The 24,235-nt window shown below is 39.6% G+C and overlaps 1 protein-coding gene across 5 annotated transcripts in view; it reads right to left on the bottom strand.

Annotated features, from left to right (window-relative positions):
- LOC138000490 (von Willebrand factor D and EGF domain-containing protein-like) overlaps nucleotides 1-24,235 on the bottom strand; it is a 166,008-nt gene that overhangs the window by 97,347 nt on the left and 44,426 nt on the right. For all 5 annotated transcript variants that reach the window (XM_068846948.1, XM_068846949.1, XM_068846946.1 and 2 more), the window contains exons 5-8: nucleotides 13,049-13,396; nucleotides 12,306-12,397; nucleotides 11,634-11,703; nucleotides 10,423-10,647 (exon numbers count right to left, since the gene is read on the bottom strand). In XM_068846948.1, coding sequence (XP_068703049.1) covers nucleotides 10,423-10,647; nucleotides 11,634-11,703; nucleotides 12,306-12,397; nucleotides 13,049-13,396 — 735 coding nt within the window. The remainder of the gene's footprint in view (nucleotides 1-10,422; nucleotides 10,648-11,633; nucleotides 11,704-12,305; nucleotides 12,398-13,048; nucleotides 13,397-24,235) is intronic.

The raw sequence follows: 24,235 nt of genomic DNA, 5'->3' as shown, positions 1-24,235 counted from the left end.
TGTTTTAAGAGTTAAACTACACTTTAGAAGTTGGTGTGATAACACACAAAAAAACGGATGGTGGGGGTGGCAACAATTTTACATCATTTTTAAGTGTAGTCTTACACTTTAATTTTTAGTGTGTTGTATTACTAAAACTCGCATTCTTGATATCATTTGGCCTTGTTGATTGATAATAATGATAATAACATGACTTTTTTCGGGAATATTGTTTATTTGCGTCCTTGTAATGTCATTTGCGCGCGAGGGCCGCAAATGACACAACGCGGGCGCAAATAAACAATATTCCCGAAAAAAGTCGTGTTATTCCCTTATTAAAGAACTCATATACACTGTAGGCTGTTAGTTATCTAGAGTTGTGCGTTTTTTTTCTTAAGTTAGCAAGTGTAATTACGATTGAGTTTACATTACCCATTGTCACGTATAATTTTATTGATAAATAGATGTTAAATAAGCTTAATTACACTTCATATTGGGATTGAATTATACTTTTTTATCGTGTAATTTCAGGTTTTTTAGATGGGGTAGATCACTACACCGTCATACGGGGTAATTTTACCCTTCCTTTCTGATATTATTACCCTTGCTACATGTGTAATTTTACTAGTGCAAAGTTGTACAACACAATTTACACTACTTTGCGTTTAAATATACCATTCTTTTGAGAGTTAAACTACACCTTAGAAGTTGGTGTAATAATACACACAAAAAAACGGCTTGCCGAGCTGGCAACAATGGTACACCATTTTAAAGTGTAATTTTACCCTTCCTTTCTGATATTATTACCCTTGCTACATGTGTAATTTTACAAGTGCAAAGTTGTATTACACACATTTTACACTACTTTGCGTATAAATTTACCCTCCTTTTGAGAGTTAAACTACACTTTAGAAGTTGGTGTAATAATACACACAAAAAAACGGCTTGCGGGGCTGGCAACAATTTTACACCATTTTTAAGTGTAGTCTTACACTTTACTTTTTAGTGTGCACGTTCAATTCGGCGCTTTTTTGATTTGGTTCTGTTTTCTTTTTGTTTTCTCTTTTTTTAAGGCAGTTCCTCCTTTGGCCAAAGGGAACATCCTCTTGTGTTTATCTTTGAGGGTTTGCATTCTTGTCTAGCTTTCTTGCATTTTTTTTTTCACGCTTGCAAGAGATCCGAAACACTTGTCATGGAATTTGAGATCGCACTCTTGGCAAGATTTAAGTTTTTCAGCTTTCGTAAATACATTTGCATCATCCTTCTCAATAGAACTTCTCAATTTTTGAACTTGCTCCATAAAGTTTTCCAGCTGTATAGTTCTATCTTTTATGCTCTTCACATCTGATGGCTTGATGTCATTATCTTCTGGCAATTGTGCTGTCGATAAATTAAACCTTTCTTGTATATTTTGCGTTTACTGTGATGGTCATATTGTCTTCTACCCTCTGTATGGACGTTTTGTTGAAAATACCTTGCATTTTTCGACAATTTCCACTGACATCAGGGCAGTAGCCAGAAAAAAATATGACTGAGGCAATGTCCATTGTTAAATTCTCTTTCTAGGCATTTAGGGTGTTTATTTATGATTATATTTAACAGAACACTTTGATCAGGAATTATCCGACAAAATTTCGGTATTACAGCCCCAAACATAATCAAGATCTAGATTTTTTAATATGAGAACTTTTTGGGGGTATTTAATACTACTTTAGGGGCTCTAAGTTCTGATCTTCTATGCGGGGTGTTTAGTGTGTTTGTTAGCAGTTTATTCTCTACTTATGACAACGAAGTTAGCTGTTAAATGCCAGTGCGATTCGCCAGTGTTGTAGAACCTCGAGCGGCTCCACAGGGATTTCGCTGTGTATATAGGCTAATGCAAGATCATTCAGCTATTTGGGGCCCATCGATGAACGGCACCATGCCTTGACCTCCGGAGGGCGCTAAAGCTGCGTTCGCACGAACAGCTTCCGACCGGAAGAGTCAGCAACAGCTGGAAAATAGTGGAGATGTTGGAGTAGAGACGCTCGTCTCAAGAAGCCACCGACTTGGTCAGAGAATTGATGCTGTTATTGTCCTGTTTCCAGCGGGTGACCTGTAAGTTAATTTAGAAGTGTTCAGCTTGAAATGTATTCAGCGCCCAGAGAGGAAGAGATAGTAATATGAGCGGATATTGGCAGATATTGTAGTGAGGAAAGCTGTTTGTAAGGGTTTTCCAAAGAAGTACAAGGACAAAGCTAACCTCGTGCTCGAATGACTGGGGCATTGGTAGGTCTTCAGCGAACTCTTTCTGGATTGCTTCCTCTACAGATGTTGATAGATTCCTCAGATTTGAGGGGATGAGTAGCGTACCTTGGATGGCACTTTTAAGGGCCTCAGGGAAACGATCCTTCATATGCCGCATCACATGGTCCACTAAAGGAAAATAGTAATTCAACCTAGAACAAAGAAAAATTAAAAACCATCATGAAGCTAGATTCGTACCAACAGAGATCTGGAATAGATTCAGCGGGGGTCTTTGCTCGATGCATCTGCCGTACTGTAGTTCTCGGCTTTGATGGTAAAACTTTGGTGGTCTGTGCAACCTTCACAGCTCTTGCATATAGTTTCCCGAACTTCTCTTCGGTTCTTAAACCAGCTCAAAGGGAGACCAGATTTCTGGCTTCTGTGTCAGCTTTCACGGGGTCACATGTTTTCGACTGGAGCAGAACTGAGAGGGGTCTTGTATACCCCAAGACATACTGGGTCAGAACAGCTGAAATAATATATTGGAACTGCTCCATTCCATGCAAGAATCTGAGGCGTGGTGTGATGACTTTCCTTTAGACTGGGCTTTTACCTGTGTCACCGCGTCATATATCTTTGAATAGTTGGTGAGAAGCGTACTGCCGGAGTCAACTCGTGAAAGCCAACACCCGTCGCTTAGGGTCGTCAAGCTCTCTCGATTTAAAGCTGACTTGGGCAATCTCTCTTCGTGCTCTTCCTTGGGGCAGTCAGCTAAAAGGTCGTCGGAGGAAGGAAGTAGCGAAGTTTTGCTTAAGAATCTCCTTTCTCTTGGGAGAGTACGAAAAGAAAAAGGAGAATTCCTGAAATGTTGCCATAAAGGTTTTGATTTCCTGAACTAGCAACAATAACAAGAACGTTCAGACAGTGGCTGGAACCGTGCGTAAAATATTTAGTTTGGGATAGTGCTGGGTTATCCCTGCCAGTACCCCTGACACTGTACCACTCATATTGGAGGTGCCATCAAACCCCATTCCACGTAGTCCCTCAATATCCTAACCCCACTTACTGAGATTCCCTAGAAGTGAGTCAGTGATTGTGCTTGCGTCAGTGGTCGGGAGGAATCCCTGGAATACTTCGTTGACGCTAACTTCGTCGTCCGACGACGTGTTCAAGTACCGTACGCAAACCGCCAGTTGTTCTGTCATCGATATACTCGAGGATCCGTTGGACATAACACTAATAAACTGTGACTTTCTAATATCAATAACAAGAGCATTACGAATACTCTCGCCGAGACAATTTATCATTTCGTTTTGATTTGCGAGGATAGTCAACGCGCATTTTTGGCGGCAGTGGACAAATGTTCTGAGAGACTTTCATCATATTTTGCTAGCCAGTTTATAAAGAATTCAAAGTTACCGTTCTCCTTCATGGCTGCGCTGTCCCAGTTTCCTCTAAATGCGATCCCACGTTTTGCAAGCACAATAACCACATCAAGTATTGCAAGGAGGAGTTTCCTTTTTTTTTTCCTTAACGATCTCGGAGTATCCGCGACTTAAGGATTCTTTGACAGACTCGATTTCTCTTCTGCTTACTCTTTGATGGGCTTTAGAGAGCTCGTGATTAGTGAGAATTCTCCTTTTGCTGCCTATTGCGTTCTTCCAGTCTTTGAATGGAACACAAATCAGTGGCTCCCAGGGAGAAGGGGTGCTACTTGCAAACACAAAACAGTAAGCGCAGTGAGCACCATCCTCGGTAACAGAGTAGCGTAACCAAGGGAACTTCACCTCCCATTCTGGGTTAATAAGTGTGTTGTTGGCGCAGTTTCTATGGATCCGAGTAAAGCCTTTGATATGATACCGCACGACCTCCTCCTCGCTAAGCTTGCTGCCTATGGTGTTTCTCCAGTCAGCCTGCCCCTTCTACACAGTTACCTTAGAGATAGGTCCCAGCGTGTCAGGATAAAAGATGTAATTAACATCTGATGTTGTTGTTTTTTCTAAGGGTGTACCTCAGGGATCGGTGTTAGGGTCCCTCCTTTTTAATATATTTCTTAATGCTCTGTTCTATTTTATTAATCGTGCTAATTTGTCCAACTACGCTGATGATAATCAAATTTATTTTAGTGATCGCGATCCTGAGGTGGTAAAGGCTGTAATCAATGGCGATCTCAATGTTGCGAGTCGTTGGTTTGACGAAAATAAGCTTGTGCTCAATCCCGAGAAATGTAAATGTATTATTCTTCTTCGAATAAAACTATCCTTGCGATCTTTCCTTTAGCATTAGTGATGTACAGGTTCCTAACGTAGACCATTTAGAACTTTTAGGCGTAACTATCGATAACTCCCTAAATTTTAGAAAACATATTGGCAAGATTACAAAGATATTTGGAAAGCCGTTAGACGTTTTGAGCAGGCTAAAGAACAGGCTTTCAATCTCTTCGAAGATGTGCCTCTACAACTCGTATGTAATGTCTTATTTTACTTACTGTTCTGCGATCTGGAATAATTGTAATGCGTCTGATAAGCAGAAGCTGGAAAGGCTTAATGTGAGAGCTCTAGGGTGTGTCTATAACAAAGGGGTACCCCTTCATGGTGATGATGACCACGGCTTAACTTTGTCCAATCGTCGCCTACAGGACATTGCCATATGAATTTTTAAAGCTGTAAACGGTATATTACTGGGATATATAAGTGACTTGTTCGTCGTACGTAATAATGTGAAGTTCTTGAGAGGTACCAACAAGCTAGTCGTTCCGCGTAAGAAAACTACAAACTTCGGCCTAAAATCTACACCTTTTATTGGTGCAAAACTGAGTGTGGAATTCTTTACCGGATAAATTACGTTCAACGAAAATTCTTAAGGAATTTAAGAAGGCTGTGAGAGAACTACATCTGTAATGTACAGACTTCTATGATTTATTGTAATAATTTTAAGATTTAGGGTTGTTTATTTATTGATGTAGTTAAAATGTTAGTTATTAATTGATTACTCCTCACGCGTGGTGACTGTGGCTTGGTACACGATATCTTTTTGCAGACATTCCGGCACCCTCTAATGGGCAGTCATTCTTGTTTCTACAGTTGCACGTATTTACGTTTTGATCCTGTACGGGTTGATTGGCTTTCCTTAAGGTGACTTTATTGTGCCCGTCTATTATTTGCTTTCCTGCTAGTTGTGCAACTGTAGCTCAATTCTAGGCTCAATTTGTGGCCAGTTGGGAAACATTTGTCAACGAGGTTGATGAACGCTCTTCCTATATTTGTTAGCACGTTTCTGTTGAAGGGTGGGTCATAACCATATTATATTCCTCCGCGTTCTATCTTGGTTTGGTGGTCTTTGCGGAGCCGGGTTGAACTTGAGGTTGTTCGCATACCCTCTCTTGCGCAGCGCTTCCTGATTTAGGGGTGCAGCTTCGTTGAATGCATCTTGGTCAGAGGAAATTTCTGATAGCCTTTTATTGATTGCTTCAGGGATGTTTCTTATTATGTTAGGTGGGTGGTTTGACCTACTGTGCACATAGAGAGGGGTAGTCGCTGGTTTTGAATACGGCTTAAATCTCTCGGCGGTCAGGTCGAGCGGACATCAACTTCCTTGATGTAACAGTTATACCCACTGGGAGGTAAGTCAGGTGACAACAATTTACTTACGTTTACTACGACTCGGTAATCTGAAGAACAACACAAGTTATGAAGAAACGACAATGAAAGTGCTTTTTGTTTGATGTTGCGGCTCGTGATACCAAGTCAGGAAAGATATATGTTGTTTCCGACCAGGAAAGGCAGAGCAAGCGTCCGCAGCATAATTTCATTACCACTCAAGTACACATCAGTTTCGTTTTATGACAGGTCAGCATGAAATCATTGAGAGGAACCTTCATCTTGTAAATGACACAGATCAGACTATAGTAACAGTAAGGCCAACATACTACATTGGCAGTTCGGGAAGTGTTTAAGCCAACCATTTTGCACACTGACTAGACATTAGATATTGGACATTCAAAATTAACCTATATATCTGTCAGAAAAGAAGAGGGGAGTGATTTGAAGAGACTAAAAACACTGGAAACAATTAAGGAGGCAAAAAAAATTAGGCTGTTGTCATATCAATTGATTGGAGAACACCTTTGTCAATGATCGTTCGATAAAATGCGTTGTTTGTTAGGTTGCATTTACGGGGTAATTTTACAAAGAAAATAACGACTCAGGACTTCAAGAGGTGGTCGGTGGTCATCTGTAATAACGGAGTGGTCGTACTAACGGAGTTTTGAGATAGGAAAGTGAGTGGGGTTTTGTTCGGGACACAAAAAAAACTGGTCGGCGTATTAATGGGCTAGTGGCATTGAATGGATGGTCCCATTCCCGGGGCTCGACTGTAGAAACATTTTTGCTGCCGCAGTGTGTGAGCCTGAGGCGAACAAACGAGGCAGCTCTCTAATCGGGAGAAGAACACATTTTTCTTCGAAACGCAAGGAATTGTGGTTATGCAGGAATTGAGGAATTAACCCCGCGGTCAAGACTCTCCTCAAGCATGCTTACTTGTGACGTCAGTCAAGCAATCAGTAGCAAGGGCTAGAACTTTAAGAAAAGAAGTCGTGGTCACATTGCACTTCGATTCGAATTGCGCGTTCGTTGAAAATGGATGAACTGTTTCCCAGACTAGTTTCAATCGTTTCTGCTGATGAGGAAGGCGAACCTCTTTCGTCTAACCGTCCAACTGTTCTTGGAACAGTTGCGTGAGCAGTATTACAAGAAATGCTTTGAGCAAAACCTTTGACGAAAATCCGTGGAGACGTAGAAGGTGGCGCAATTAATCAGTTAAGAATTGGTAGTTTGCTTTGCTTGTACGGATGGGTGATCCGGAACATAATCGAGTACAAATGATTCACAGGTCCACCTTTAGTCAAAACTTCATTACGAAAGATCAAGCTGTCAAATTACGACTCTCTTCCTTAGTGGTCAGCTTTCGTGAATTGTTTACCTAGCACAGTTCAGAAGCACTGCAGAGCGCTCTTGAGCTAAACTGCAGATCCTGTGAAGTTTTCAGCAACTCCGCCTCTTTTTTAAGCAAGCAAGCAACGCCATGCCTGGTTGGTCACACCTGTGACGAGCTAGGAATGTGCTAAAACCAAATATTGGCCAAATATTGGCCAAGCAAGAAAGGTTCTAGCGCGAATGTGACCGCGGGGTAAGATAAGCGTTATCAGTGATTCTGTTTGGCAAGTTGCTCATTACACAAAAGATTAGAACAGAAACTTGCGGCCTGCTCTATTTTTTAGTCTTCTTGTTAATTTTCGCTTCTTCGATGCTTCTGTGTCGATTTAATCGTTACTGATATTTGTCATGTTGGCGTTGAAAAGCACCAGTGGATGACTGAGCAGTTGGACCCAATCTCGACCCCAGAGCTTTTCTTTTTTGTGCATGAATGAGGGAGAGAAGAGCTCTAGGGAACCCTGAAACAAAGTGTCTTCTCATTAATTAGCTTCCGTGAAGAACAATGAAAAGAGTCTCTGATTGGTGCATTCATGTTAGCACGACAAGTGAGCAGGCGTCGTAAGGTTCAAATAGCCATTTTTTTGGCTCTAAGAACCCTATCGCGCATGTTCTCCTACATAGAGTTTGCCAGGGTCTCAGATCATGCGCAGACATAAGATCCGAGGCTCTGGTGACGGGAATGCAGTTAAACCTTGATGAAGTGCATAACGATGGCAACTTGCGGATATCCGAATGACACCTGAAAGACACCTGAAAGACACTTGAGCCACGGAAGTCAGATAGGGATCACTGGATCTCGATACCGGGTAATTATTGATAAAAAGTTTCATTTGCTGAAGTGCACTTGGCTATCAGCCTAGTTCACAGGCACCCCACTTTAATAATTAGAAAGAAACAATTCTAACTTAACAGAAAGTTAGTTGAGAATCCCAAATGGCAGGAGACCAGTTGGCTGTTTACAATGCGTGGTAGAGTTGAATCCGGGAAAACGTGAAACAAATCCAAACCAGAGCTTAGAACGGTATTTGAATCCAAGGCAACCGCATACAAACCCAATACCCTAACCACTGGACCACGAAACCTTATCTAAAAGCGGTATAATGAAATTCACGCTACCTTACACGTCAGTAAGTTATTTTCTTTCCCTAACTCGATCCCTATCCAAATAGTAAGACATCAGGCTGTTAAGGGAGGACTATCTGTCGTCTATGCAAATTAGCACTAACGCCATTGGGGACTTTAAGATCTGCGACAGCTACGGTGATGATAGCCTCACCTCAAATATATCAATGCACAATCCTAAGCCTAATTTGTCCATCACGCTATGTCATACAATATGGGCGAAATGTCCTATAAAACTAAATTTATACAAATTTATCTCTAAAAATGGGGAACGAATGGTTCACATTTGTTTGCTCACGTTGTCGCCAGAACCTCACGTCGTTGTCATGTACAGTGCCGTAAAAAATGCGCTAAAATGCGTGCCGCACCTGCACCACGATTATTTTTCCTCTTTTAGCCCATGATAGCGGAGCTCAGGCGCGCGAAGCGCGTCAGCAACCCGCGTTTTTCTGGCGGGAAATCATATTAGTGAAGAGCAACGGGATAAAGTTCAAAAACGAAATTTGAGAAACTTAAGCTAAGTAAACCTCCAGAGAAGCCGAGGAAGGAGAAGAAGATTAAATTTCAATGAAGAACACCGTAGAGCTGAGGGAAATAGAGCGAGCGAGAGACAAAACATTAATTTACAATGGTTGGCTTTCACGTAATGTTTCCCTTCTGAACTCACATATTTTGTAAAACTCGCTAAAAAAAACACAGAAGGCCTGAAACGTTTGCAATTCCGTGTTGGCAGAGATTCTGGCAAACTTCAACAATCACATTTATTGGCTTTTGTGTCAAATGGATGTCCAGGCGTGAACGTCTTTGTTTGACTGTGAAATTGCAGCCGAATAAGCGAATAGGCCATTTCCGAGTTCATGTCTGCCTCCTCTTTAAAGCGACTCTAAGTGCGAAATTTTTAATTAATTTTTATTCATATGTAAAGTAGAACTAGTTACCATCACAAAACCTTCGCACTTAGACTCGCTTTGATGAAAAGGCAGATATGAACTCCGAAATGGCCTATTTACTACTCTTTAGCTTAACTTTTTAATTAGTAAGATTTTTGATGGTGTTCTAAACTGAAGAGAGAGGGTGTAAAGATTATCAGTCAAACGGAAAATATTGTGAAAGAGATTACTCTGCATGTAATTTCAGTTCTAGTTGTTGACTATAATTGTTGGTTATTATTTGCAATATTTGTTTGTTTACTACTGTCAGCTTAGAGGTGTTTGATCACTATAAATTGTATACACTATTGATGATTAATTTTGTACTTTACGAAGAAGCATAATTATTTCCATGTACACTGTAGACCTCTTTCACAATGGCGGCCAAATAAAATATTCTTTTGTTGTAATGCTAATAAGCCTCTCTAGTTTCGTTACGACAAGAAAATTGCAAAATAATTTGTTTCAAATTGAGGGCAGTAGCTCTAATTAACATAAAGACAACAGAATGTCAAAATGGTCGTCATTAATGAAAGTGGTCTATATTGCTTTCTGGGATTAGAAACGGAGCTTCGTTTTTAGGCTTGGCTAAATCTATATATTTTTGTTTTGTGGCCTTGTCGTAGACCGTACTCGGAGAAGTTTCTTAAACTCCGTATTATAGAGACCTTAAGATACACGTATACCGGTATAAGGTTACAGCTAGTGTACCCGTACACGTCAACTGTTCATGAACGTAGCCATTTTGATTGAGATACCCGTAGAGTTAACGCACAGGGATTGGTAACGATTGTTTGCAAAGATGGCAACCGTGGCGGCAAAGTTTGCTCCTTTTCCTCAGAAATAAGTTTACGGAATTGTTTAATAAATTCTATCAAATATATCCAAAATCCTTCCTTACGAATATTTTTACTTAAAACGTCATAAAAACTTATTATCCACGATGTCTTCTCTGTAGCTACTCATAATTCTTCTACTGGTAAACTGGTGTCTACCCCAGAAAAACGGCTGGGTATAACGGGTAAGATCGATGGCGTCATCGCAAAATGAAAACAACATGGCGCTATCCGTTACCCGTACACCGGTTTTCGGGGTATCTTAAGGTCTCTTATACCACAAGGCGACGGCGTGGCTGTGTTGCGGATGTAGAAATCGAATCCAACATCAAATACCTCATATTTACTGTTGATGCCTTCGATTAATTGACGTATGGTAATCCCTGGCGCCAGGCACTTTTGGCGTGGTATTTCAACCATGATTGGTGTTGAGTCATCCCGGGAATACTGTGGCGGAGAACCACAGCAACTGAAACTAATCAGGTCATTGTGATCTCGGATGATAACACCACAATTACACGTTACTCCTTTTCGATTGCATTCCCACTGCCTGGTTTGCACCTAAATTAAACAAATAAAATCAAAGTTGAATTTATTTTTTGCCCTTATTTCACGTACAGCGACGGCAAGGAGTATAGTCATAGTGGACACTGAATAGCAGAGCGCCTTATATTCGAATGTAGTTTTCGAGTTATAAGTAACGGTATTTCTTGTTTACAAGCATTGACGTCGCAATGCTTTTGATATTCAAATTTGTCAACCACGGAACAAAAGAAGTCATTGTTTCAACAGCCAATTAGGTTCTGGCTGGCACATTAATAGAAATGGTTGATGCCACGAGAAACATCGCGATACTATGTTTCCCATTACACAAGTCAGCAATTGGAATAGTTCTCGCGCATATAGCCTGGCATTTGAATTTCGAGGACTAGCTACAATTAGGATTTCTAATATTTTCACTGAATAAAATGCATTCTCTTCATTAGTGTGGGTGTACTATCGGTAGCAGAATAAAATGGGCTGCTTTTGTTCATTCCGAGAAAAGGAATAAGGGTCAATAACTCCGGTATACGTCTCTCCATGCAGGTGGAGTTTCATTCGACAGTAGCTAATATTTTCGCTGAAATGGGTGGCGTTTGTTTATACGTTGACATTTAAGACTGGTGGGACTCGATAAGGAATATTTAAGATATTGAAAAAGAAAAAAAAAACTGCTCTAAAGTCCATACGTCGCATTACTTAAAATAACAGCCTTATCACATGATGTGTTTCGGTACTATTGGGTGCACTAAAGGCCATTCTTTTCGAACTATTGGGAAACAGAAATGCAAGGAGTATTTGGTTTAATCAGTTTATTGTACTTGGGGAAACTACTCAACCTTTTAGCCATTTTAGGTATTCGCCAATTATTCAGGCAGAGATTAATCCATATTCGTTAACAGAAAATCTCTATTCAATCTAAATTTGCCCATTTTCTATCCCATTTGCTATCCCGCAAGCCACATCAACACTTTCTATTATTTGGTTTACTTAGGGATGGCCCTTACCTCGAAGTGTCTTTCTTTGTTACGATAGAGACGAAAGTCTCCGTATCCGAAAAAATCATGCCATCTCTCTCTGAAAATAGAACACAGCGTAAATAAATTCTACAGGAGCTGGGTCTTCGAAATGGGGTAATGTGTTACGGGTTCGCCAATTTGGCGTCACGTGTGGGTTGAATAGTTTTCTTCTCTGCTCCATGATATTTTTTCCAGGTATTGCTGTGTAACAGTTTCAGTTTTTCCCTCTCAACGAAAATAAAAATGTTTTTTTATTGCAGAGCAATTATTGTCCTCGGCGATATATGCTAAATAATAATCGATGGGCTGTGCTGCCGGCTATGGGCCCGGCCCCAAAACACGACCCATGTGCGACCTCGGAGCAGAGCACTGCTGCCAGATGGAATAACCTGGGTGTAGATTTTGCTGGATAGAAAAACCGGACTGCCCAGAGAATAATCCTTGGAATAAGATTGAGATCGATAAGTCTCAGCCCACATACAAACTTAGGATTCGATCCTGGGTCCGCAGAGGTAAGAGGAATGAGCATTTCCACACGGCCACCCTTAACCTCTCTTTCCTCCCACTACTCCCCCCCCACCCCACCCCCCGCCTCCAAACCCTCTTTATCGTACAGGTAGTATGAAAAATTACCAGAGGAGCTGCTTAAACTCGACATACTTTTTACTATCCAGCTCGTCAAGCATGCGGATGTGTGGATCAGTAACACTCATACATTTATGCAACTGTTGGCCCACCGGCTCAACTGTAACCTAAAAGAGAAGGACAAAGGACCCTTTAATTTCTATCAAGTTATGCAGACAACGGGTTCCAGCTTTCGATGCTTTTCTTGCCAAGAAGCAATCAGCAATCTTAAGGAAAGTTTTCAAAGAGGATGTGTTCCCCCAGGGCGTTAGTTGCGATGAAAAGGAGAGATGACGCTATGAAGACGATGACAATGATGATAATGATGATGATTGAAATGGTTGGATGAGAATGGTGATGATGATCACTTTTGCGAGTAAGGTAGTGGCAATTAATAACTATAACGATAACCAATAAGTAAGGAATCAAATAATGTACAAAAGAAAGCACTCTCCTACTATGACGAAATAGCCAAAATCATCTATTAGACACAACAGATGTACTCATACCGCGAACAGTATCGTTCATGGGAATTTTGCGATACACCTAAGTTGACAAAAGCAAAGTAAACACCGCAAGAGAAGTGATAATCTGCCGCTTCGAATTTGAGTGTACTCCCCTCGCAAGAGATAATTACCGAAGGGCCAAAACTGAAAACATCAGCTACCACAAATACTAGTCTGTTGGTTTTATACAATCATTGCGGTAGTACCAAACTTTCCAGGGAAATGTATTTATTAGTAACGTTCATTCTTTGAACTATGTTCACAGCTACATACCCATACGGTCGGTAATCCATATGCAGGATCTTTAGTTCCATGTAGAGGTCTTGACCAAAATGTACTGCGAGCACCGTTGGAAATCACGGGAGTAATAACAGTTATTAAATCCTTCTTTTTGCGAAGCGGACTACAAGTAGCCCCGACTTTAACTGTAACTGATTTGGTATCTTGCAAAATGATGGAGCAATTAGTCTTGCTCATTAACCACAGATCTTCGGGAAGATAAAATCTCACAGAGAGGAACTGGTCATCTTGATTTTTTCTAACCGGAATCATTGGTGTCAAAGTAATTTCCTTGGAAATGTTAAACTCGCATTCGGTGATGATAAGTGTTGAGGGAGTAACCTGGAGAAAAAGAGACAGCAAAAGGTTTCTTCTTTTTTTTGTCGAATAAAACGATCTAATTTTCAATTTTCTGCATCATCTTGTTTCTCTTCATTTTCATCACGTATTTATTTCGCACCGCTAACATGTATCCTTTTCCCATCATAAGCCTGAATGTAACACCCCACGCATATTGTATGAACCATAGTTTTATAAATATAATCTACTATCCGAGTCGACTCAATTGCATTGCAGTCCCAGAAAAAGACTTTGTTATGATACCTATTAATATTTAGACTTTTACCTTAGAAACTCAAGCAACAAAAACAAAGTTAAAATTTGCAGGTCGAATTCTACAACACGAATTGCAAAATAAGCCAATCAAAGCGCGCTTACCATCTGAGAGATAGACCAAAAAGCTAATGTTTATTAACTTATCCGAGTGGGGGTTTTCAGAGTCCACTTACCACAGTAAATAAAATAAAGATAGAAAAAAAAAACTTAAATCATACGCGAACCATCAGCTAAATATAATTGTAACATATGGAGATATATGCCGTAAACACACGATGAAGGGCGCGTTACTTCGAACTCGGGCATTTAGAATTCCTCGATATCTCAAACTCTGTTTTCATTTTCCAGTCCCGTAACTAAACCATATTGAAGAAACGTTTCCGGTCAAACATAGATTTCTGGCAAGAAAGACCGTAGAAACAAATTCCTCTCTGCACTTCTGCTTTAGCCGCTTGGAGTTATGACGTTAATATTGAAAGCTTACAGGTATTTGTTAAACTTTGGTGAGGAAAGTTGAGTAGACAGCGACAAATGCAGAAAGCCGTTTTGGTTTTTTAATTAATCTTTAAATGGTGTTACACCCGAGTATTTAATTAAGCGATGTATTCATCAATCGAACCGACGTTATCATTCATTCACTGAGGGACTCCGTGAACAAAGTTGCTGTTCGGAAGCTCTTGGCTTGATATATACGACTTGAATGAGATGCCTATTTATTTTCGCGCGAAAGTTAATCGGAAAAGCTCACCCATACCTCCCAATATTAGAATTATACAACCTCCCTTCTGCATTCTGAGACTGAATTTGCAGAAAACAGTATCTCGTGTTTTGGTCCGGAGCAAAATTTCCAAATATTTTGAACCGCGAACAGAAGTGAAAAAATGTTTGGATCGCATTTGTGCAGAGGTTCCCCAACCTGACGCAATCAGAAAACAACTGCACTTGAAAGTGAAAATTAAATATGAGCGAAAAATTGAATAAAAACGTCTTCATTTGTCCTCGTTTTATTTGTGAGGCTTCTTGTCTTCTACGTGTTTTTTGTAACACTTTAAGCGATTTTTCAGGGGGTTTCGGGCGTTTTCTGTACATGTATATATATATATATTACCCAAGGCTGGAAACTCCTATGAAGCAGTCGGAAACATAAGCTGCTGAAAATTCCACTAAAAAATTCAAATGGGCCCTAAAATCCATACCGACAAGGACGATAGTGCTGCTATATATTTTAATCCTCATATCAGACAAAGCATCGCGCAGAATGCCTGGACATCATGAATAATTCATAATCACTGAAGCGGCAAATTCGAATGCGATCGCGCTCTGAAGAGCCATAAATTAGAGAAGAATGGGTCGAAACTAGGCAACTAGGGTTCACAAAATTCACTTTCCCGAGTCTCAGAAATGATAACTTCAAGGTTCACGCACGGCTTCTTGAAAATCAAGGATTAGCCTACAATTGGCACTAAAAAAGAATGAAATCGAGGAAGTAGAAGTTTTCTGTTTTTCCACTTGAATATACGGAAAATTTTGCAAATTTTCGTATAGACAGTAATTTTGGAGAGCAATTTTGGGAAAACTAACATACCTACTAGACTTTCACGCACGGCAAATGGCAGATGAGTCTGTCCTTGAAAAGAATCCGTTTCAATTGCGAAATTGGTCACCAGGAACCTTTCTGTTTTTCAGTTTGAAAATTATTAGTCTTAGTTTCATTTGAAAATGGCGCGTTTAGAGCTGGCGAGCTATTGTTTTCAGCCCAGGCATGAATAACAATGCCTGTCAAATGAAACAATATGCCTATTGTTGAAAACCACTCTGCATGAAAAAACTATTCACATCTACCGCGAATTTTAAGATTGCCATGAGGATCAGCTGTTTTACTCAGGACCTTCGCGTTCTCAAAGGCTTCTACTAAGTCTGCTGGCAGGTGATCTTTCGGCTCCCAGGTTTTTTGGCTGGCACAGTATCCACACCATTTAACCATGTAGTAAGGTCTGCAGTTAAAAATCTTTTTGACCATGATGCGCTCAGCTTCGAAGGTGCCAAGAACTTCAGGATTTCTTTCACATTTACGGTCACGGGGAATCGAAGGCGTCTCAATGGACTTGTAAAATCCTTGAGGCGGGCGAGAACGTTTCTCCATGGTCTTTTCGTCTGTCACTCTCAGCAAGGTTACAATGGATTTTATAATGACAAATCATGGAACAAAGGAAGGCCGCAGGATCGAAAAGCGCCAATGGCGTTCCATGTAGACCCGACTACCCAAATTAGCATACCCAAGCAAAAGTAATCTTGTTGTTCTTAAACACGGTGCCATAGCTTGCAGCTTTTTCACGTTTCTTAGCAAAATGTTCTAGTTAAAGCTTCTCTTTCTTTCGCAACAAAGAAAAGGCACGCGCGCGCTAGCTTTTTCGATCATAAGCTACTCAAGATTCAGGCGAAGCAAGTCCATTCACTTTATTTAAAAATCGACATTTAAGTTTTCGTAGGTACGAATGCCTGTGAAGGCACCACATTTGTTGCTTACTAAGAACAAACTCGGTTAATGAATCCTTTAGGTTAAAAAAGTTACAATTCTTAACTCGCCTTTTAGATCGAGGCTACCCCAAAAGCTTCGTCGAGGATATCTTGTCAGAGCAAGAATTCCTTAACTTTAATTTAACAACCAAGGAGTTACACACGAGTTACAAAACGCATCGGGAACCTTCTCGCAACCAAGATCCGTCAGCCTCTTATTCATTTCGATTCATTCATTCATTGAAAAGCGAAACAAAGCCTTTTAAATGTTATACTTACCCGCATTTCATTGACAGAAATGCAAAGCAGAAACGCGCTAAAAGATACAATCACTCTACATTCACGCACATGCAACGTAACAAACTTTAATGAAGCTCACTGCTGATTGCCACAGGCCTTAATCACACGGCGGACATCTTGAGTCGCGAGAGATTGAAAAGTTTTGTTTTTGTGCACCGAAACTCGTTTCCAAACATTGAGCAAGAAAGTTCTTTTTCTCGATTGTTTCGCTCTGTTAAACATTGATTCGAGTTGATTCATTTCTTTTGACAAATTTCAGTCTGTCGATTGCACGTAAGAAACTGTGCCGGAAAATAGCGGACTTTTTGGTTATGATTGTTTTGAACAAGAGGCCGAGCACTTTTTCCAGTAAATGCGAAATCCTAAAACAGGCATTTTGTGAGATCAGAAATGATAAATGCAAATTTGAAATGTTTGTGAAAGTCGGCTTGTAATGCATTCTCAAAGTATGATATCGAAGAACAATAGCGAAAACAATAACTTGAAACGTCCTTTGTTTCTTAGCTCCGCCCTGAAAATTTAATGAGCAAAGCAGAATTCCCCAAGGCAGAAAGAGCGCGAAATATTTGACCAATGAGAACCATTTGAGTCATTCTTGGCCGCAAATTTTACTGATCTATAATTGTTATTGCTCTGGAAGTAAATGTCCGGAGAACAATAGGCATTCTGCGCGATGAAAGGAAGCGCGCGAAAAATTAAAGTCTCGGTATAGGTAAATTTGGGGGTCTCGTTTAAAGTTTGTGTTTTTGCAAATGTTGAATCGGTGGGCTGTGAAGTATATTTCCCAAAAAAAAAAATTCTGAAAAATAAATTTTAAAACCACTAAAATCGCTTTTCTTTGTTTCCCGCCATAATCTCAGTACGAAAAAACTAATTGAAGTATCATGTAAATCAAGCGTGAAATGATTGGGTGTCAATTGACAGCCTTCACGCGTGACCTGTTACCTAATTGGCTCAGCATAATTGGCTTTCAAGTAGGGGGTGGAGAGCAGACGGGAATTCTGTCTGCGCGTGCGCAACATTGAGATGTCTCAGGAGCGCATCCGCGGGCCCGCCATAAGCAGCAAACAAAATAATGGCGGTCTCCCTTGCGAAAAGGTTCGAGTTAGTTTTGTTTATCTTCGTTGTCTTGCTGTAAGTGTAGACAGTGTCAAAAGAACGAGAGACGGTTGGGCTGTTTAGGGAAAAAAGTCACAGCATAGTACCATAGAAGAATAAGGGGAAACCCCATATTTAAATAGCTGTTTTGGCGTGGAACTTAGCCTGCGTAGCAAGCGTTCCTGTTCGACAGAAGAGCTTCGAGCCGATTTTCTGCAAACTGGCCGCGCAAAAGTTGGGGCAAGAGACTGAAGGAACGCTTGCAAGAAGACCCCCTATTTTTGAAAGACCGGTTCGCCCACGAACGGGGGCTTCTGATTGGTGCGGCACAGTCACAATGATTGACAGGTGACAAATTCTGGAGCAAAATATTTCTCCTAAGTTCTAGCGTGACAAAGGCAATGGTGGAAGATGTGGAAGGTTTTGAATCGTGTGTCGAAGCTGAGCGAATCGGGTCTCGGGTTTTACATTGAAAAGGAAGAAAAGAACTGTCAATGCGCCATCTCTTTAACTGTATAGATGTAATGGCCGTTTTGCCAACAGGATTCGGAAAAAGCTTAATTGTTCAGATGTTTGTCTGGATGCGCGGAGTGCGAAGTAAAAGAACTTAAAATGAAGAACCGGCTTCTCGAGTATCATCGTGATTTCTCCATTTCAAAGCATAATACGCGATCAAGTAAGTGGTTGAGGTGAATTCTATGGGAATGACAGCCTGTAATTTAAATGAAAATCTGGACTGCTTGGACAATATCCATCAAGGATAATTCAATATTATTTACGTGTCAGCTGAAGCCGCTATGGCGTTTCCGTAATTCATTAAAAGCAAAAGATTCGATCGTTATTTAACAAAACTTTGGCAGCGCTTATTGTCGACGAAAAGTTTGGACTGAACTGAAGTGAGCTTTTCGCTCGCTTGCAAAAGATAGTTTATTTACGCAGGATGAATTAATAAAATGCCTGCGAACTATCAGAATCCACATGTTTCAGGATCAAGGAAATTCGTCAAATTCTCTGCGTACCTTGCCTGATGTAAGCTTGAGTCCTATATCATGGATTGAGACAAGATGAAGACAACTACGCAGCCTGTTAAATCTTCTCTTAATTATTGTGAGAAGAAAGCGGCTCCTTTGTAAAGTTATTCGATTTTTTAAAGCACTTTTACTTGCTATTTCATCTACGATTTCGTGACGATTTGACCAAAAACGTACTGTGGATTATCAAACTAGCGAGGGGATTTTCCTGTAATTTCCAGGAGATTTAGTATACGATCCATTTCGTCAATCACTCTGCACCAACAAAATAGCCAGCAAATCGCACTGAAATCGTCGTTAGTTTTAAACTTAAACCTATTTGAATGGTTTCATGGTCAGCTTTGCTGGAGATTTGCATTTAACGGCCTTACTTACTACCCATCGAACTCTGTACGAGTTTATATGTTTCTAAACTTCGTATTTTACGAACGCACGGATTGCTTACAAATTCTGAAAATTGGCTGTTGTTTTCGATAACTTATATTCCAACCGCGCCGCAAATATCAGCTAGAATTTGCCCGTAAGTTTCTTTTCGATGGTTTAAATAAATTCTCAGAAGAAACATAACCAGTCGTACCCGGCTTAGAAGCTGCCGTTACAAATTTAACATTTAAAATCACACTGCCAAATTCTGCGTTGATCACTCGGTGTTTCCTCGGTGCCTCGGTTTGTTTTGTCGGAAGCCAACATGTGTTAACATGGTTATCTTTTATTGGCTAATTAATTGTTAATAAGACGTCAATCAGCGTGTGTCAAGTCAACCATAAAAAGGTGGGCGTTTTTCAAAAATTGGGGGTCTTCTTGCAAGCGTTCCCTCAGTCTCTTGCCCCAACTTCCGCGCGGCCAGTTTGCGGAAAATCGTTTCGAAGCTCTTTTTGTCGAAAAGGAATGCTTGCTACCCAGGCTTCGTGAAACTCTCAAGGAGTCAGTAATCTGTATAACGCTTAGTTCTTTGTGAAAGTTGCAGAATTCGAAGGGCTCTTCAAACACCCAAGCAAACTGCAATCCAATCGAAAATTAGCACCTGGTCAGCGGTCAACTTTTAAAAAAACCGATCTCGGTGAGTTCTAAGCTTGAGCCCGCGATATGGTCACTTGATACTGGTCAGCGGATACCTTGTTTTGACAGGTGTCAACTAATGAAAACATGGATGTCCAATATGAAAGATGTATGCCGTAAACTAGCATCATACTGGTCAGATTGGCATACATGGAGGGGTAGACGGACGTACATACGTACGTACGGTCGATGACGTCATGGCTATAAAACCAAAATTTCTCACATCGATGGGTTACCATAACAGAAATTCAATTTTGAGCTGTGCGAAAAATCATTTTTGCAAATAGCCTTGATTACCACTTCATCGACCAAATGTGTATTGTAACACCATGGACAATTGGAACTTTTTAACTCACTACCATTAATAAATGAAAGCTTACAATAATACCACAGAAAAACAGGTTCCTTGTCTATTAGCTTTACAATGCATATTTTTGAGTGTGCGACACCACTTGCACCCATTTACTGAGAATGGCTGAATATCAGAACCCAAAGTAAGATTGTTTGTCTGAGTTATATGTCGTTTCACGAGTAGGCGTGTGTAATTCGAATTGCGTAAGAGTTTGTACAAGCTGGCAAACACAAATATTGAGGAATTTCTTTATATTAATTTCGGGCTCAGCTGTATTTCTGCCGGGGAGAACTCCGTCCAAAATGCATAAGTGAAAAAGTTCCTCTCAAGAGGGATATTGCCTCTATAATAATAATTATTACAATATTTTCAAATTTGATTAGTGCATTAACTACTTTATTTTTCACTAATTATTGTGTAGGGTTGAAATGGGACAGTGATAGCGGACAGTTGGCTGCAATCGGATACCTGAAATCTGACAGTTATATCAGCCAATCACAGAATTTATCACAGTAACCAAAGCAACCACCACTTACCCTACCAAACTGGGGATTTTCCAAAATTAAATTGATGAATTTGTAACATTAGAGGATGAAGAAGGAGTGCATTAATTTTGTTTTCTCGGAAATTGTAATATTAATGGTTATGATGAATTGGTAAAAGAACTTTGTGTCGTCCAATTTAGTCTGTAAGAATACTCGAATTAAAGAAATCGGACTCCCGCTACGCGGTTGTCCGATTTTGTTAATCACGCGTATGATCACAGACCAAATTGGACTCCACTAAATGCTATTACCATTATTATAAATTTTGTAGAAATCAACACTGCTTTAAACCATATTTGCGAAAACAACATTTATAAATTCAGTCAACATAACGCTTTTAACCGATCGATACAAAAAGCGAAGTCGTTTTGGGTTGAAAAATGGCATTACCAGCAAGGAGTTTAGGTACAGATAAGTTGTAGTTGACAACCTAGAGAAATGTTTAGCTTCACTCTTTTTTCTTATCCCAAATATAAAAACCAATTTAAATATATTTTAACAGTTATTTTATGTTCTCCCCAATATAAAAACTAAAATGTAAATTTTGAAAGTTTAATTTGGACACAATATCAATTTAAGAGTTTCTATATTACATGTTTTAACTTCCGCGAACCAACAGTACTTTCTTACATTTTAAAACTTCTTAATAAAGTGCTGTATACAATCATACCAAAAATACTGTATCTACTTGATTAAAGTAAAATCCTTAAAACAGTTGAAATGCACAATACCAAACAAACTGGCAAATTCTTATAACTCTATAGTGAAAGAAATTAAAAATTCCCCCAAAATTTGATTACTTTAAATAAGTACGTGTGAATCAAACATCATGGTAGTTAAAAAGAAGACTATATGATAACATAAATTATTGCACTTGGTGTGTTATAAAGACAAAAATATTAATCAAAATAGTCTTTCGTCTAAATATATATATATAAATATATAAACGTACGTAAAGTAGGCTTGTTTTTGCTGTACTAAGAGTGCTCTATACCATGCGGTAGGGCAATTATAAATGAATGAATAATCAGGACACGATCATACTTTTGCCTCTGGTTTTCATACAGGTCTGTTTCGTACAGGACGTTTAGTTTGTCCTGCACTCATCAGTGTGTAACTCTTGGTTACACACTGATGAGTGCAGGACAAACTAAACGTCCTGTACGAAACAGACCTGTATGAAAACCAGAGGCAAAAGTATGATCGTGTCCTGATTATTCATTCATTTAAATATATAAACAGTATAAAATTGGTTTACCAAACGAAAGGCTACCAGTAAGAGGATCCAATGCAAGGATACAATATCTTCTCCAGAATTTATAGATCTGTGTATGAATTGACGAGGATGAAGCCAAACTCTTGACTGCTCCAGCTTTAATGGGAAACGACGTTTCGGCCGTTCGGCCTTCTTCAGGATAAAAATTAAAAACTAAAAACCTATTTACAATGGTTGTGAGTTACGAGAGCAACGACTTAAATATCAAGTATGCATATTAAAACTAAAGTTACGAGGTACAACAAAGGTCTAAATTACAAGGTCAACTGATTGAATGCCAGTGAAGGCGAGTACAATTATGTGACAAAATCTAGAAAACATATAAAGCCTAATTAATAGTGCATGTTTGTTCTGCAGTATCAAGCTCTCCATTGAGGGCCTCTGAATGAAATAAACAAATCACCAGGAAAAATGGCAGATCACAATTACTCAATTGTAGTGGTTAATGCGGTGTTTAGATTTAAATTTCCGCCTTTTGTTAATACCATGAGGATTAAGGGTAAATAATTGCGCGGTCCAATAGGCTTCCCTAGTGAGTAATAATTGATCCAGATGTAAGGAATTTATAAAGGACCTAATTTGTTCAATGATGATAAAATTAATTTGAGAAGTTTCATGTTCAGAGTTATTAAAATGGATGGCTAATTCACAAGTTTTTTTGTTCTTGAGCATGTTCGACTTGTGGTTGCGGAATCTAATTTTAACTGGTGGAGTATACATATTGTAAATTGCATTTGGTACAAGTGGCCAAATAAATAACATTTTGTAATTAACAAGATAGTTTCTGCTGAATTGGATACCAACGCCTGGTTGCTGAACTTTCAAATTTCGAAGCTTGAATTTATTATTATTATTACTTTTTTTTGCAAAGATCACACCTCTTGTTGTATTTTGAACAACCCCCGTTTTCTTCGCCTTGATTTCCACGAGAGGTTACCCGGAATTTTGACGGTGCCAACATCTCCTTAAGATTTTTGGTTCGACGAAAACCGGGAAATATCGACTTGGATGGAAACTTGTCTTTAATTTTTGGTGAAGATTGCAATAGATGCAAGTGTTTTTTGATATTCCGTTGGATATCTGGCAAAATTGAATTGTAGTCAAGCACCAATGGAAAAACTTTCTTAGCTGGCTTGACCTGATTGCTCAGGAGATCGGATCTTGAAATACTGAGAGCTTTGTCAAACTGTTTGTCAACAAGCTCCGTGGGATAATTTTGAGATTTCAAACATGAACCTATCCCGAAAATGCAACGTGAGGTCAAGGACGTTCAAATGACTGTCAGAATAAACCAATTTGAATTTGATAGTAGGATACAAAGCATTAATATAATCAGTAAATTCCAACAATTTAGGTAGACCTTGAGTCCAAATGTCAAAAACATCATCTCTGTACCTCCACTAAAGCATTGGTTTTAGGCTACCCCCAAATTTGCCTTTCTCGTCAGTGATATCCATGGCTAAGTATGCATAACTACAGGCGTTTTTCGGTCCCATGGCCGTGTCGTGTTTTTGAACAAAACTCTGACCAGAAAATTCGCAATTATTTACCCTGAGACAAATTTCAACAGGGTCGACTAGACAATCAGTGGAAGGAATATTCACAGATCTGGAATCAAGAGCTCTTCTAACTGCTGAAATACCCAAATTGTTGTCGATGTTCCGGGAAACATTGACACGACATCCCAAGACACAAGCAGTGTCCCCTCAGGAAATGGACCTTTTGCATTCAAATCCTTCAATTTATTGATAAAATCAGTAGAATCCTTAGCAAAGGAATTAAGATTCTGTAAAAGAGGTTAAAGGTAGAATTCTGTAAAAGCAGAAAGCCGTTCGACTGCTGTACCGCAACAGAATGTAATAAGACGAAGAGGGTTGTCTCGTTTGTGTGTTTTGACATTTCCAAATGCTACTCCCGGTTTTTGTTCTAAATTTACAACCCATGTGGCGATCTCCTGACTAATCTGCCCCTCAGAAAACCACTTACGACTCCATTCTTCCACAACTTCAAATTGGTCGAGTGTTGGATCACGGTCTAAGCCGTCGTAATGTAAATCATTATTAAGCAGCCCTAGCATCTTATTTTGGTATTCTTGCTGACTAAGAACAACGAACCTAGAACCTTTATCTTGAATTCTAATCACATTATCACAAAATTTAAGAGACCTTAAGGCTAACCTTTCTTCTTGCGTAAGATTGTATTTAGCAGTTCTCAAATTAAAAGGCTTGAGGATGTCACTTTTCACATTGTTTAGGAAGACTTCTACTTCTGGGAAACTGGATTTTAAAGGAATCCATTGGGAAGTCGATCGACGGAATGGCTGGAAATCGATCATCCACTTTATGGGTGTTGCCCTCAGTATTTCTGCCGTGGTAGAAAACGGCCAGA

The sequence above is a fragment of the Montipora foliosa genome, chromosome 4 (genome assembly GCF_036669935.1).
Source record: "Montipora foliosa isolate CH-2021 chromosome 4, ASM3666993v2, whole genome shotgun sequence".
Classification (NCBI taxonomy): Eukaryota; Metazoa; Cnidaria; class Anthozoa; order Scleractinia; family Acroporidae; genus Montipora; species Montipora foliosa.
Note: the sequence above shows the minus strand (reverse complement) of the source record. Positions and strands in the feature narration are given on the sequence as shown.